Consider the following 17,159-nt stretch of genomic DNA (forward strand, 5'->3'; position numbering starts at 1 on the left):
CTTCACCCTCCCTAAGCATCATTTAGTTCCTATCCCTTTCATTTATTGCTTGGTTGTCTTTTTTCCCCTCCTAATTCCAATATTAATGACATATGTGAATTGGTATGAAGAAAACATATAATTTTGAAAGATAAGAAATGAAAGGGAACCATAAAAATCCCACTGAACGTATGGTATTTCAGTCTCCCACTGCCTCCCTCAAAGCTTCCCCAAGTATTTCCCACTGATTTCTCTCCCTCTTGTTGACTCTTATAGCATTTATGGCCTGAACTCAACTGCTAGAACACTGTCTTGTGTACAGTTTAAGACACTAACTTGCACAGATCTCAAAAAATAAATGTCTGATAGTAAATAGCTTATTGAATTTCACCTTTTGAAAACCCATGATGAGCTTCATTTGAATAAACCCCCTCTGGCCAAGGATGGACCAATTTGAGCCTCAAAAAGAATAACTACAATAAACTAAAATGCAAATGATGATGACATACAACAACAAAAAACACATGAGGATGAGGGTGCATCACTTTTGGAGAATGCTAAGGAACCAACTTATTATTTTGACAGCTGATAATAGAGAGTAAGAATTAAACAATTTTTCTGTCTTTTCTATATAAACTGAACCTCACAGTAGCAACATAGTTTTTAAGACGAAGTTTCTCCTTATAAAAATATTCCCGCTAATAAGTAAAGACTGATATGGAACACTTCCATCATCACAGAAATTTCTGTTGGAAAGTGCTATTCTAGAAAGTCTACTCTAGACAATGAGTTTCAATTGCTACCAGACATTGAGTGACAGAAGTACACAATAACCCCTTGCGAAAAACCAAAAACAACAGCAACAAAAAAACCTGAATAAAATGAAGCCTCTGGATCGAACCACCAGCTTCCTGTATTTACAGGAAATACAGGGGGTAGAGAACTGTGCTACATAACACTCTGGGGGTCCAGTTGGCAAATTCCAGTTTGCGGGACACTGCTTGGAACAAATGATGCACTTTTCTTAACAAAAATAATACCCCAAAAAACTGATGGAGGAGGAAACTTAAATCTCATAAATTCCACGAATTACATAAATTCCATATGTAAGACACATATCAAACAAAATTACAGTCCATAGCCTTTATTAAAAGCCTGTTTCAAACAGACTGTAAAATAAATAAGTACTAATTTTAAAACAATTGAAGTCTCTCCTTCTGTATTGCTGTTGTCTTTTCAAAAGGGCCCTGAGCCTGAATTGAGTCAAAAGTCAATCATTCTAATATTTACAGCTTAGTTGTAACCATGTCATACAATTGATACAGTGTCTATGTCAGTTTCCTGGTTTTGATAATGTATTGTGGTTATGTGAGGTGTTAATCATTGGGGGAAGCTAGGTGAAGGGTACACAAGAGCTCTCTGTTTGTTTTTGCAACTCTGACAATTTTCTAAAAATATTTCAAGATGCAAATTTGTCAAAATCAATCATTGTGCTGGAAACCATCACCAGCTGATTTCTAGTTGCAAGTCACACAGGCCCAACAAAACACTAAGGTCCCTGAGACAAGGATAATCATATAATTCTCTGGACTTCCCCCCAAATATTGGCATTTTATTAGGCACATGGTGGGAGGATGAAGAAGGTGGAAGAATTGGGAACACAGGAGGAATTTCATAAATATTTGTAAATTGATAAGTGGGAGACATTAAGAAATCATGGGTTAGATTTTGGGACTCAAGGATTTAAATGTATGGTTACTGTGCTCTTGATTTCACCTCTTTTAGAAACCGCTAGAAAAATAGTTTCCAGTTATAAAATATATGAATGGAAAAATAGTCCCAGGCATTGGAACAGATAACCATTACTCACACTACTAAGTGTGGTTGAGTCTTCCTTTAAAACATCTAACTCAACACGTGTTGCCAAATGACTAGGAAGCTGGCTCAGTTATTAGGTTCAGTTGTAATTTACAAGATCCTTAATGCAAAAAGAAGTCAAATGCTTTTCAGACAGACAAATATTCACCATTTTTATTCTTACTTTTTAATTTTTGGCTTCACCACTTAAATTACTGTCCAACGGCATAAAGCAAAAGAGAACTTTAAAAAACATTTTTAAAAAAACCTGGAAAAGCATCAGTGAGAAAAAGATGTTATCTTTCTATCCAAAACAGTGGAAACTTATGAACTTTTCTCAATATCGTAGTTCTGTCTACACAACCATTGTGTAAGTTTTATAAATGCCACTGTCAGCAAGCAATTGAAAATTGTTTTTTTCCAAATGTTGGAGGAAGAACAACTATCTTATATTAATTAAAGCTAGTCTACATTGGCTTTAATTGACTGAGGGAGCATTGTGTTAATAAGCTCAAGTTTATTAGGTTCAATTCCTATGTGGGCTACTTAGCTTCTCTCAGTAGAATATTTGGTACCATGGTCTTCGACCATGTTTAACTCCCAGACTCTTAACACTGTAGTTTAGCCCAAGCCACCCCTACTGTTGCCAAATGGCTCAAAGTATCATCTTAAAATCAAAGCTCAGCATGTCACAGTTGTTGAGGCTTACACTTTTTTTTTTTTTAAACAAAACTTATCTTACTATGAAGCGAATGAAAAATTCTAGTCCTAACGAACCACAGCAAAAGCTCACATTTGCTCTGCCCCAATAGAGTAATTTTTGGCCTAGTCTACTCCTGCTAGAATGTTAACTTCATGAGTGCAGAGACCCTGTCTGTTTTATTTACCCTTGTATCATTGGTACCCGTGACAGTGCCTGGCACTCAATGTTTATTACATGTAGCTCACTAAAAGCTATATGCTTTTCCAAAGCTGAAAACACCTATTTCAAATGGAAACTGAGTACTTAGCAAACTTAAACAGTGGTTTCCAAAATGTGGTCCTCAGACTAGCAGAATTAGCAACCTCTGGGAATTTGTTAAAAAATACAAATTCTCTGGCCCTACTACAGACCTGCTGGATCAGAACCTCAGGGCTGGTGACCTGAAACATATATTTTAACAAGCCCTCCAGGTGATTCTGAGGCATGCTAAAGTTTGATATCTACCGGTATAATCTAAGGAAGAAAACTCTTTCCCCAATTCAGCTCTGATTTGCATCACATAAACTCAGCTATTTCAGCACAGAAACATACATATCCTGGAATGAGTCTCTGGAAAATGACTTTCTGTAAAGACTAGATATGTGGGCCAATAAAAGTTGACCACTGTTATGCACTTTATATAGCAAGATACCTTGAATCGTAAGACAAGAATGTGTGTAAGGCTTCCTCCCAGACAACCTATTTTATGGCAAATCTAAACAGAACTTATTTAATGAACATGGAAGTAACGTGATATGGTGTTAATGTCCCCACACCAAGAGTCAAAGACCTTTGTTTTTCTTTACTAGCTGAAAATTATCCAAAAAACTCACTGGGATTCCTCATCATTTCAGTGAGCTAAATAATACCAAAGTGGAAAATTCTATGATTCAGTAAGAGCATCCAGGGCCTAAAATGTTCCCAAACCAACATATTTCTAGATGACAGAAAGAAGAGACAGATGATACACACGTTGTATCCAAAAAGCTCCTGACAAGCCAGAAGAATAAATTAAATTGAACAAAACAGTATTTTAGAGGATACAAGTTAACTTCTACACCTGGATGAAACATACACATACTCAGGTACAAGTTTGGGAAGATCTGACTCAGCAACAGCATATATTTAAAGAAAAAGACTTCATTTGCAGTATACACCCCATGAGCCAACACTGTACCCACTGTCACCCTAAAAGCAACAGTGACCTTAGAATGTCTTAGCAGAAGCAAAGTATCTAGTATCAAAACCACAGCTGTGCTCTGATCTGGTCTGGGCATCCCACAACTGAAACGTCTGCATTCATTTCCAAGCCCTACATTTCGTGGAGTGCACAGCTGGAGTGGAACAGCAAGGATGGTGTCGTGACCAGAAACCGTGATCTCTGCAGAGCAAATGAAATCACTGTGAGGAACCACACAGTGGAAAAGAAAACTCAGGCATGGGTGGAGGCATGCTGGTTTATCTTCAAATATGTTAAGGGCTGTCCTAAGGAAGAAGGATTTAAAGTGCTCTGTGGAACTTGAAGGGGTTAAAGTCAATGAGTAGAAACTGACGAACAGCCTTTGGTTGCAAAGAAGGTAAAGTAACAGACAGGAAGACTTGTTGTGATAGTTTTCTGTGCCAGTTTGTCTGGGCTCTAGGACCCAGTTATTCAATCAAATATTACTGTAGGAGTTGCTGTGAAGGTATTTGGTAGATATGGTTAACATCTACAATCAGCTGACCTTAAGCAAAAGAGATTAGCCTGAATGATGTGGGCGGACCTTATCCGATTACTGGAAGGGCTTTAGTGCAAAAACTGAGCTTTCCCAGAGCGAAAGAAATTCTTCCTCTAGCTTGCAGCATTCACTCCTCCCTGACTTTCCAGCCTGCCGTCTTTCTCTACAGATTTCAGTCTTGCCAGCCCAAATAAATATAGAAAGACGTAATTTGAGTGTGTGTGTGTGTGCGCGCATGTGTGTGTGTGTCCTACTGGTTCTGTTTCTCTGGAAGACTGTAACTGATACAGTTGCCCAAGGATAGAACGGTCTATTTCTTCTCATGCTGAGTTCCTGTTACCAGAGGTATTCAAGTGCAGGAGAGGAAACCACTTTGGCAACAATAAAGAGACCATTTAGAAGATATGATTCTTGATGAAACTATATAGCACGTATAGACCACATACCCTAACTCAATTTATTCACTTTATTGAGGAGCCAGTCTTCATCTGCTCTGGGAATATAATAATGAGCAGAAATAGTTACTACTCTGCTTTTTTGGAATGTACATGAATCCTGTACTATGTGCAAGCTATTCTAGAACACAAAGTTGGCACTCAACAGACACTTGTTGAATGAATAATTGAATGAATGAATAAAAACATAGTTTAAGATTATAGGGAAATATATAGATACATATATTTATATATTTTTTGAGAAATGTTTCTATAAAAATATGTAAATGTTTTAAAGCTTTAATTTTTTAATAAGGATAAGATTTGCTTATCAAAAAATTCTATAACATGCCATATTTCCTCCTCCAGTGAGGCATAAGTCCAAATTATTTTCCTAAACTCTTCTCCTTTTTTGACCCCCTTACATACTGAGCCTAAGAAAACACCCTGACTTAATGTCTATTCATTTCACACATTTGAAAGTGCAAATTCCTTCAGCATAGACTCTACAACCTCTGGATAGTCTGTAACGTTATACACTCAGTGGAGGAACACTCATAGCCAACTACTGACCTGAGCGTGTTCACCCAGCCTGCAGTGATGGACAGCCAGGAAACCGACCGTACTGCTTTTCCAAACACGAATGTTAAGGAACGCAGGGGAAGAACTGCACAGATTTCAATATAAAAGCATGATAGTATTAGGACCATATTTATATCACACTTGTAACTTTTCAAAGTACCTTCACAGCCTATGCGACCTGCATCACTGTAAAAAAAAAAAAAAAGCAAATAAAAGTATCATTTGACGGATGAATAAAAAGAGAGAGTCATGGATGGGATGAAGGTGAAGTTTAAACCCCAATCCTTTCACTCGGTTCGGTTGGGTGCTTTTTTTTCGCATTAGATCATACTGACAGAACATGGCGCAGCATATTCTCTTTTAACAACGGAAAATTTACCCTTTAGTAGAAGATGATTCATCAGTCTTCTTACTCTTGATCCAGAGCTATAACAAATGGAATACTGCATTACAGGGGAACTTTCCTACATATACAGGTTGCTGAGAATCTTGGTTGTATTGATTGGCAACTTACCCTGTACTCCCAAGGGGCTTTGCCTTGCATTGGTAATTCACTGAGTACTGGAAATTTCTTATAAAAATAAAACTCTTTAGAGTTTTTTTTTTACAAAATTCATATTACAAAATTCTAACGATCATTTCATTTCCTAATAAAAGGTGTTTGAAAGGAACGGGGTGATACAAAATGAAAACACTTAGTGGCAAAGTTGCAAAAGCCTTGCACAGTCATAAACTGGGATTCTAGACTTGGCTGCAGCTCCAATAAGCTGGGTGATCTAGGTAAGAATCTCTCTCGTGTGTATGTATAGGAGCTTTACCTATTTGCTTATTCCAGGCTGAAATTACCTATTTCAGGCTGCCTTGTCTTCATAATATATCTACTTTCATTTTTAATGGGATGGAAGAAATTATGGCTGTTTCTCTGAAACCACATCAATTTTTAAAGGCAGCTGGAGCAATAGGGATGCGTTTGCACTGGAATTTTGGCTTCAAGGCCAGTACCACCTTGAAAATTTGGCTGATTTCCCCAAACCCATGAGTTGGAGAAATACCAGTAATAAAAAGGGGAATTACAAGGATGATTTACAATTTTCTTCACTCCCTCCCTCAAATTTAGTCTTTGTCCATTGCCAAGAAAACAAGTCAAGATCAAAATGGAACCAACTGGTAACTGATAATTAAACTACAGCAAAATATTTCAATAAATAAATTAGCCATCAGGTAAAAATTAAGGACAATTGAATTTTGATAATATATCCCAGCAGAAAAAAGCAGAGACAGAGATATGTCCTTTTGACTTTGAAAAACAGTTCTTGATTTTGTTTTGTTTTCCAGTCTTGTTTCTTTCCTAATTATATTTTTCTTGGGAGAAAAGCTTAAGAATTGGCCACTGCCAGCCTACAAAAATGTTTACCCACCAATAAACAACTGATTTTGATTCTTTTAATTTTTCTTTCCTCTTCTTTCTTTCCTTTCCCTTTCTTTTTCTAAGTCCTTATAAGCACGATTCCTCATCTTTGCTTAACTTCCTGGGCATGCAAGAAAAGTCAGCGTGACTTAAGCCTTGCACAGAAGTCTGACTTTTTGTACATATCCATAGGTATACACCTGCAGTTTGAAAACACCCTTTTATTCCTCTTGGGGTGGAAGAATCAAATGAACATAAACTCATTTTGGCTGTTTGTCTCTTTTTGCTTTTCTATCTTTGCAGGTAAAGGAAGGTATAAATGCTTGAAAGCCGCAGGTAACCACATCACCATATTTTATGACAAGAGAACAGCTATTTTTCCAGCATTATCCAAACTTGTCTCAATGCCACCTTCCTCCCTTTGGCCCAGTCCATTAAAAAACAACTACTTCTCTAACTACCGTCTACACAGGAACCAATGGACCTGATTTCCGGTAATCTTTAAATTTCAACAACCACTTAGGAAAGGCTTCTTCACACACACACACACACACACACACACACACACACACACACACATTTCCAGGAGCTGTGGAACTTCTGCACCCACCTGAAACACAACCTATCCCTCTTTTTACCTAAACATATTTAAAGAAAAATTACCATTAATATTATAGTGTATAATCTTAGAACAAGAATAACCGAGAACTTGAAGAGCTGCTTGGCAACTTAAGTAGGTAAAAAGTGAGGTACAGGACCATTGCCAGCGCTCACATTCATGTGATGCACACAGCTGAGGCTATTTCCTCTGCTCGTGGTCCTGAAACTGGACCCAAAGCCTAGGCATTATTGAAGCCACAGATCAATTTGCTATATCATCCTGAAGAGTCCATTTTAGTCACTGATTTGGGGATAAAACTGTTTTTATATTCAAACAAACATAGACATATTGTGGATCAATATTAAAATTTGCCTATATTTCTATAAGTAATAAAACATGCAAAATAATTACATGATTGTAATGAGATGCTTGCATGACCCAATCCCCTAGATCTTTCTCCTCCTTCTTTTAGAAGTACTTTGAAGACAATGTTTAAGAAGGATCATACTACACCATGAAGTATAAATGAAGGGAACGAACTGGTATAGCTACTTGGGTAAAGAAAAAGTTCTAAAACACAAAGCTGAGCTCTATAGCATAAGGAAATTGACCTACCTAAGATGCTATTGATATTGTCTTTATTTAATATATATGAGATCTCATAAACATAACTCAGCCATAAAGAATCATATATGTTAAAGCAGTATCTGGCGCTCATTGGAAAAGTCACATTTAAAATCAGAATTGTCCCTGCCTGTCCCACTTGAAAATAAAATGAAAAAGGCTTTTTAAAACTTTTAATAATTGAGAGAGAGGGGGAAAAGCAAACAAGAATAAGAAAAAGGAAGAAAAAATAAATCTCTTTGTGCCAAGGGAAACTGTATCACATGCTTGTTTGTGTTTGGCACCCAATTCATAGCCCAGCAATCTGAGTCTATGAACTTAAGCCTTCATGGACGAGTGCATCAATTGGCTTTTGAATCAGAGAATAGCATTACTCCATTAACTTTGAGACTATCCCTTTCAAGAAATATATTTAGCTATGGCACACAATATTTCAGTCCTAAGATGAGAACGTCAACTGTGAAATGCAACTGAAAATTTCAGTTGTTTTTCTCTCGACGACTCCCACTTACTACACATTCGAATAATGTGAATCCAGGAAGCATTTACATAAATACGGTGTGCATTGTAGGTTTTATGGCAGGTCTTTTTGCTTTCATTACTTGGAGCCTGCCACATTACAGGCTGACACACACGAGTAAGGAAATCTATGCCCTACATGCCATGTTATTACTGGCTGCCTTACCCTTAGCCAGAGAAAGGAAACGTTTACTCTGCTGGGGCAAGAGAAGAAGCAAAGGGCTGGGAAAACTTGGCTCTCCACTTTGAAGATTCCACACAGTGTTCGCCATGCTGAACCAGCAAGCTCGCCAAGCCAGGAAGCTCACTTGAAGACAGAACTGCAAGAACTGCCAAAACTAGACAGAAGGAAGAAGAATCCTCCCGATACAAAAGACCCTGTAAATACTGCAATATACATACACATGTACACATACCCGACATGTTTTGTAATTAACACATTATTAAATTTCGCCTGTGCTGACGCTTCTAATGTCAACCTGTCAACCAAAGACTTCTGGTTAACGTTAAATTCTGTTTTAAACATGGAGGGCTTATCTGTTACCTGGGCTTAGGAAACCACCTACCACATACCAGAAGCACTTTCAAATTTAACGGTGTTAATTTATTGATGACACCATAATACTTCTGGCTGTTTTTCCAAGATTTCCAAGATATTAGCCAGGAGAAGTGTTGTTATGATCAGCAGCGGTCAAGCTGTAATTGACATAAACCAGACTCTGGATTTAAGAGAAAGAGAGACACAGAGAAAGTGTGTGTGTCTCTGTGTGTGTGTGTTCAGGGTGTGCTGAGCAGCAACACAAAATTTTTTCTTATAAGCTTTCTGACTTTTACTGAAAACCCAAATATCCACTTGAATGTAGATATATCTTTGATTGTATGGTTTCACTAGACAACTTACAAATGAAGAAGAGCATACCTTGAAAAATTGTAATAATATAAGCTAATATACTTGAGCACTTACTATGTGCCAGGTACTGTTCTAAGAGACTTGCGTGTAATAACTCAGTCAGTCCTAACAACAACTCTTTGAAATAGGCACTATTACATCCTTCATATTATTGCAGAAATTGAAAATTTAAGTACCTTGTTAAAGTTGCTAAATTCACACAGCTAATAAAGTGTAGAACTGGGAGTCAGACCTAATAGTGTGACTCCAGGTCTCCTGTTCTTGACTCCATTAGCAAATGGCCAATATGGTCTTATTTACCCCAAATTCCAAATTGGTATTGAGTGTGCAGGAAAGCAGATGGGCCAGGTAAGGCTTGAAGCCTCTGAAGCAATTCACACAGACCCAGGTTCAAATCAGAGACGCTCAGTTTCTACCGCTCCAAGGTCACAAGCTGCCGCCCCTTCTCAGGAACGTTTGGTGAGAAATGGATTGTTTGAGCCCACGGGTGGGTCACTACCGTTTGGGGGAGGCATTTGAGTAAGTGAGGAGCCATAGTTACATTCCAGCAGGTATAATTTCTTGCAGACTTAAACAAACAAAAGTTACTTATAAGACAAATTGAATCTGTACAATAGGAAGGCGAAGGTGGGATGCAATGATTAGGCAGAGATATCCATATTAATTAAGAACTAGTATAAACGTGAATTCACAGTCTGGTTTCAAAGTTGAGAGATAAGGTATGAAGTACTCTATGGTTGTTTTCACTGAACTATGGGAAAAGGTCTCAGAACTGTCTCCCATGCATAAGTCAAACCGATCTACTTTATAAATGGGAGGTGTGGTTACAAGGTCTCAGGAAAACAGTCTCACGTTGAAATAGGAAAACACTGTCTGTGTATAGATGACAGACAAAAAGGCAATTGTTTAAAGGCATGTGGTCTATCACTGTCATTTTCACCTAAATGAAAATAAACACGCATGGTAGAATGTATATAAGGGGGACAGGAAAACCAGTCTAGAGTTGGAAAGGACCTAAATGAACAAGTTCAACTTCTGAACTTTCCATAAATTAAAACCAAGGTCAACAGAATGTGGACTCTGTGTGCAGGTGTCATCTTCAGCTCTGGGCGTGAGGACTCTCCCCTAGGGAGAGGGTCTGCAGTGAGAGGACAAGAGGATGGTGTGTAGAACCTGAGAGCCCCAATCTTTGAGAGAGGTAGGCCAATAAGAAGCAGCGCATGAAGATGGCTGCTTAGGGTCAATGGAGAGGTGGCAGGAAAGCCAAGAAGTGTGATGTCATGGGAGCCTGGGAAGGAAGGAGTTTTAGGAAAGCGTAAGTGGTTATGTTGAACGGTAACAAGAGTTCTAAGAAGACCAGAACAGAGAAAGATTCATTAGATTGGTTGGATATTGGTTTGTGGTGACCCTCACAAAAGCAGTTTCAACAGCATGATCACAGTGGAAGATTGCCATGTTTAAGCAATGAATGGGAAGTCCAAAAAAGTTAAGACAGTGAGGGCAGAGCCCAAGTTCAATAACCTTGGAGAAAAGAAAAAGATGGAGTAGTGGACAAAGAAATGCTCAAGGGGAAAAGGTCAGTAGAGAAAGAGAAGAATCCTTAAAGAAATAATTGAAACAACTTGGGGGAAGACAAAGGAAACTGAGGTCTAACTGAGGTCTAATTGGTGGATCAGCCTTGACAGGAAGAGATACCCAGTTTGCTCTGAGATACTACAGATGAAAAAGGGTTGGTATACGGTACATAGAGTTAAGTGGTTCTCTCCACTGGATTTTTATTTTTATGTTTCACTTTTCAAATGATGCAGAGTTTATTTTGGTAAATGATGTAAGGTTAAAAATTCCCCTTCTCTTATTGCCTGTGTTAAATTTTGCATGCATGAATGTTAAACGCTGAGCTCTAAGTCTAGATCCCTCGGTCGCGAAAAATTTAGACCAGCTCTTGTTAGAACATGTCTTCCCACACACGGCATCTCCTTGATCCTCCGCTCACTGGAACAGTTTCCTCATTCTCCAGAGCCTTCCACCAGCTACAGAAATTGTTTGTTCTCATGCCATCAGGAAACACTGAGGAGATTAATAGGGAGGAGTTTAACGATCTTCCGATCTCCTGAAGGCTGGCAGTTTCTTAGCCTTGTCAATTATCTATTTTTTTTTTGCTTGGTTTCTGCCAGAGGCCAGAGCAAGTGGCAAGCAGGAGAAAAGGGTGATGGCAGAAAAGAGCCCTCTTGAGAAAATAAAAAGAAAAAAGAGAGAGAGAGAAAGACTTAGAACTTAGAATAGGGAAGATTTACTGCTGAAATTATACCAGAGAGCCGGTTTGGAAAGAGAGGTTGGTCACAGAATTTAAAGCTGCTCATGCGTGTTTGTTTAAGATTATGTGGATGACTTGTTGTACTGGATGATCCGAATGGGTTTCCCTCTACAAACACACACCTACTAGGTGTCTGTTGGAGTCCTTTCCTGAGAACCAAGAGCTCAATGGGCAAAGTCAATTATGGGTCTTTCCTCCAGTGAGAGATCAAAGCAACGTTATCGGAAAAACCACGTTGCCCTGATATTTCAGCAACATGTAATTAACATTTAATTATAAAATCTGAGATCCATTTCTCAAATTGGATTAGATACATTTTCACTTCTACCACTTCACCCTTCATCTTAAAGGTCTGCAAACCTTTACTGAGGTGTGAAATACAAAAGCCTCTGAATTACCAACGTGAGCCACAACTGGATCATTTAAATTCACCCCAGAGGTTCTGACAATAGCTGTCTTACTTGAGGTCACACACGCCCCAGTTTTCACCAGTCCTCCCCAATTTTAGACGTGTTGGGTGATAATACCATTCTGTTTCTTGTAAAGATATATTCCCTCGGCAAGCATTTATTCAGCACCCAACACATGCTTGACATTGAGCCAGTTGCTGAAAATATCAAGATTGATGAGATATTACATTGGCCCCTCAAGATCTCATATAGAGAAAAAAAGAGCAAATGTATTTTTTAATTTCTACAATCTGATTTCTTTGGAAGTTGAACATCCTTCCTCAGAATACCAAGACCTGTGATGTATCCATTGCCTTGTGTATTACCAGCAGAGCTTCTTTACCATAAAGAAGCAAAAGAGGACATAAAACCTGGTTATGCAAAATGAAAATTTTAGATAAAGAGAAAGAGGCTTCATCTAAAAGAGCAACACAGGAGAACAGGAGAGAGAGAGACACACACACACACAAACAACCACCACAAAAATCTTACCTGACTTGCCCACGCCTGCTCTCCCAAATATTGCCAGTTTGACCTCTGAACTTTTAGCCATGCCGGCTGCTGGTAGACAATTCACTGTGGTTCAAACTAAAGAGCTGAGAAGATCTTTTTGGTTCCAGCCCTTGGTTTCACCATATCATTGTAAAGCAGCAATCCTTCAACAAAAGAGATTTGGGAATTCATAACTGACTGGAGAAAGAAACTCATATTTATTAAAGCATCTCCTATGTGCCAGCACCATTCACTCGATCAACATCTTCCCTGTTGATCTTCACCACAATCCTGCGAGAGGGTCCTAGCAATATACTGTAAACCATTCAACTAAAGAGTGATAGATCCAGGACTTGCACGTAGATCTGTTTGGTTCTAAAAAATGCATTTTTACACAAGATAGCATTTCCAAAAGTACTTCCTCAAAGAAAGTTTTTTGTCAGTAATTGATAACAAATACTTGCCTGTGAATACATGTATTTACCATATGTCTGTAAACATCCAATATACATACACACATGGGGAGAGTCACATTTGGAACTCTTATTTCCCTTTGGGCTGATTAATACACATTCATATTAGTGTATCCCATTGTAATACGACTGAATTTGCATTCCAAGGTTTAAATTTTATCTCCGTTCACACTAGATCACATGGTTGAGTCATGTGACAGATACCCATGTTCCAAAATTGATATATAACATCTAGATTATATTTTTCTGGGCACAATGCCCTGGTACACAAAAGATAAATGCCATGTGCTGACTTCTGATTCCTTTTCTATGACAACCTCAAGTAAATTAGTTTATGGTACTGTCCTGACACTTGGGAAATGACATTATATACAATGTAAGCACATTTTGTATAGTTGGGTGCTTTAGGAAGGACACCTAGGTCCTTGGTACCATGGAAATGTAAAATTGGAAAAAGCCTTGGAGTCAACAGAAAAATCCATCCAGCCTTCCTTTTTGATCAGACAACCATCTAGCAACCATCCTGGGTCTAATTTATCACTTCCAGGTATGGGGGGAGGAGGAGCATTATATCAACTTTTTCTTTTCTTTCACTCAGAGCCCTTCAAGTAGCCAAGCAGCTATTAGGAACCTTTGCCCCATTCTAGATGTCTACTTTCTAGGAAAATGAGACCCAATCATCTTCCCTGGTTCTTCATGGGACATCTGTTCTTGTTTATGTTTTTTTGACCCTCACCTTCCCTCTTGACCATGTGCAGCTCTCTTCTCTGGTATTTGCCATTTTAATCACTCTAAAAATGTGGCACCCTCTGCATTCGCCCCTTGAGATATGACCTGACAAATGACCCAGCAAAAGTTTCATGCGACCTCTTCTTCATCTGGCACTGTAGTTATATTTCAGCACACTCATATTAAGGCTCCCATTTTTCATGTGAATTGCGGGCTCCCCTATTCTGAACCTCTGCTATCGATGTTTTCAACCTAAATACAAGACTTCACTTTCAAGTCTGTTATCTAAACACATGAACTGTTCCTGCCAGAGTTTTGGCATCTACAAATTTTCAAAAAGAGCTTTTCCAGAGAAAGAAAAAAGTAAAAGTCCTTCTGAAAGAGTGTTTCTACAAAGACGTTAACGTGTAGTCGTCTCCTTCATTACGCATCTAAACTATGGACCTGTACCTCACAAATTTTGTATTTGCTGATTTCCACAGTGCCAGAGCTTCCTCCGAAGGACAGAAAGGTCAACAATAACACTGGCTGTTGTTTACTTCATCCCAATAATGAACAAACTCCCTAGTGATCATTAATAGTACAAAAACCAGAAGCTTTTACATCTGTAATTTGTCCAGTCCCACACTTTTGGCTAAAGATAAAAAGAATTTCATTATTTGTCATTTTATATGCATTCATTACGAAAAGGCCTCGGGTAAGCTGGGACGAAGTGAGAGAGTGGCATTGACATACATACACTACCAAATGTAAAATAGATAGCTAGTGGGAAGCAGCCGCATAGCACAGGGAGATCAGCTCGGTGCTCTGTGACCACCTAGAGGGGTGGGATAGGGAGGGTGGGAGGGAGGGAGAGGCAAGAGGGAGGGGATATGGGGATATATGTACATGTATAGCTGATTCACTTTGCTATAAAGTGGAAACTAACACACCATTGTAAAGCAATTATACTCCAATAAAGATGTTAAAAAAAGAAAAAGATACAATCTAAAAGAATTTGAAAATCAAAAAGGAAAAAAAAAGAGAAAAGGCCTCTATGCTTAAGGCTCAGTGGTTCATCACAGAAGCATCACAGAAGCATAATCTATCGAGATGTATTAACTAAAGTCCGAATAAGAATGGCAAGCATTTCTCTGAAACATAGAACATGCAAGTGTCTGGAGCTTGTATAAACAAAATTTGTTATTTCATACAGAACTGTTCATTCCCATGCATATAAAAATCCAAATAATTTACTATCTGATTTACGCCTCAAGAAAGTAGCCATCAAATGTGGTTTTAAAAAAAAAACCCAAAACATTTGTTAAGTTAAATTTTTCAGTAACTCCCAAATGGCCTCAGAGGCATAGGAATTTCACATAAGAAAGAAAAATTGCGTAGGTTAAATTTTTCATACATAACCTAATAAAGATGCAGCTAGTTATTGTAAATCTTAGGTTATGTTTAGAAAAATCCCTTAAAGGAAGACACAAAACTGACATATATCCTTCAACATTTTCTCACATGAAAATGTGAAAAGTTACATTTGATAAAGATAGAAAACAAAGATAAATGTGTAAATTGGTTTAATAAGGGACCTGTTGTCAAGTCTCTGATGTTTAAAATAATTCATGATCCAAGACCTTCCATAACACGGATCGAAGAAAACATTTTTTTTCATGTTGTTGTGCAGAAATATTCTGGCTGGGTCTCGAAGCTGCCATTCACTTTTTACGTGGACAGTGCTTTATTAGGACAAAGAATTCTCAGCTCTAATCACTCCTAAAGCTAAAATCACACTTAGGTATTTAAGAGATTAAAGGTTTTTCCTAAACATAAAGGTACCAAAACAAAGCTTAGAAAGAAGAAGAAAAGAAAAAAGCAAGACTCCAAATTCTATGTTACATTAATGCATGCATTGATTCATCCCACATTTATGCTAAATGGTCACCTTCAAGGAGCTTACAATTCAATAGGCCTATGACATTTACTTCACTAATAACCCGATTTTCATATTTATTTTAAAATAATGATTTATCCATAGTAAATCAATCCCAAGACTATTACACTTTTCAAGGTCCATGCTTTCTATTTCCTTTTGGAAAAAAAAAAAAAAGCAAGCATCTTTATATGGTAATAGTTTTGTAACTTCTATATTTATGGTCTCATCAAAATAAAGTGCAGGTGTTTAGGGAAGCAAAGAATCTAGTCTGGTCGTGGGAATGAGATTCTCTTTGGGCTGCTCCTTCTCTAGCTCTGAAATCAAGTTTTCCTGGTCTCATTGTCAGAAATTCTCCCTTATCTTATCACAACGCAGCACGCACAGGGATGAGGATGATTGTACGACACCCCTGGCTATACCGTTGCTCGGAAAGCAACAGGTATCCTGGAAATGATACACAAACAAGCCCATCGTGGACTGCAGGTCACTTGTTCTCGACCTAGGGAGCAAATGCAGCCTAAGTCAAAAGGGCATTCTCGGTCTCAGCTGGGACGGAGGGCGCTGTCAAGCTCTGGGCGCCGGCGCTCACATCTCCCTCTCGGTGACCCACAAGCCCCGCCTGGGAGGACCCAGTGACCAGGAGGACCGCCCCAGAGGCCGAGCGTTCAGGGGCTCGAAAGGGTCTGCAGGAAGTAATCCCGAAAGAGCCACCTGGGCACGTGCGTGACACTCACCTGTTCATACTCTCCAGGCCCGGGAGAGCCGCGGTCCCCTTGCAAGTTCGGAATCGTTCCTCCGGGACCGCTAACCCTCCCACGCTGCGCAGCCCAGTCTGCGGGGGGGCGTTTCCCAGCTGCTGGGCTGCGATCGCGGGTGGGAGCGGCGGCAGCTGCGGCAAGTGCTGGCGGAGCGGCCAGGATCTCCTCGCCGCCACTCGCTCCGACTAGCGGCCGAGGGACTGCGGCAGGACGCGAGCTCAGCCCGGAGAGGCCGCCAGGATGCTGCAGTGCGGCGCTCGGGCGCCCCCTACCGGGGCCAGCGCCCGGCTCTTCCCGCGAGGCCGCCCCCGGCTGGTGAGTGCGAGCATCCGAATATCCGCCTTCGCGCTGCACCGGAGACAGGCTTCCCTTTGCCCCTGCTCAGTTCCCGGTCTCTAGGTTCCCACAGAAGGACCTCTTTCCTTGGTCAAAACCTTGCGTGTGAAAGCATTACTAGGTGATGTTTTCTATTCCATGCTTCGAACCATCCTCACAACGTCCCTTAGAGACACGTTTAATTATCCCCATGATACCCGAGAGGAAACTTAGAATAACTTGTCCAAGGCTAGTAAATGGCTGGAATGAAATCCAGACCGGATTGGAAACTGAGATGCTGGAAGAGACATAAATAGTGAATTCAACTGAAATT

At 39.4% G+C, this 17,159-nt stretch overlaps 1 protein-coding gene across 1 annotated transcript in view; it reads right to left on the minus strand.

The window, feature by feature from the left end:
- The window catches only part of RERG (RAS like estrogen regulated growth inhibitor), a 107,371-nt gene extending 90,744 nt beyond the window's left edge, over positions 1 to 16,627 (minus strand). The window contains exons 1-2 of the mRNA XM_068560564.1: positions 16,487 to 16,627; positions 12,630 to 12,793 (exon numbers count right to left, since the gene is read on the minus strand). Of these exons, the coding sequence (XP_068416665.1) occupies positions 12,630 to 12,690 (61 nt within the window). The 5' untranslated portion in view covers positions 12,691 to 12,793; positions 16,487 to 16,627. The remainder of the gene's footprint in view (positions 1 to 12,629; positions 12,794 to 16,486) is intronic.
- Between the last annotated feature and the right edge of the window lie 532 nt (positions 16,628 to 17,159).

The sequence above is a fragment of the Eschrichtius robustus genome, chromosome 13 (genome assembly GCF_028021215.1).
Source record: "Eschrichtius robustus isolate mEscRob2 chromosome 13, mEscRob2.pri, whole genome shotgun sequence".
NCBI classification, from domain to species: Eukaryota; Metazoa; Chordata; class Mammalia; order Artiodactyla; family Eschrichtiidae; genus Eschrichtius; species Eschrichtius robustus.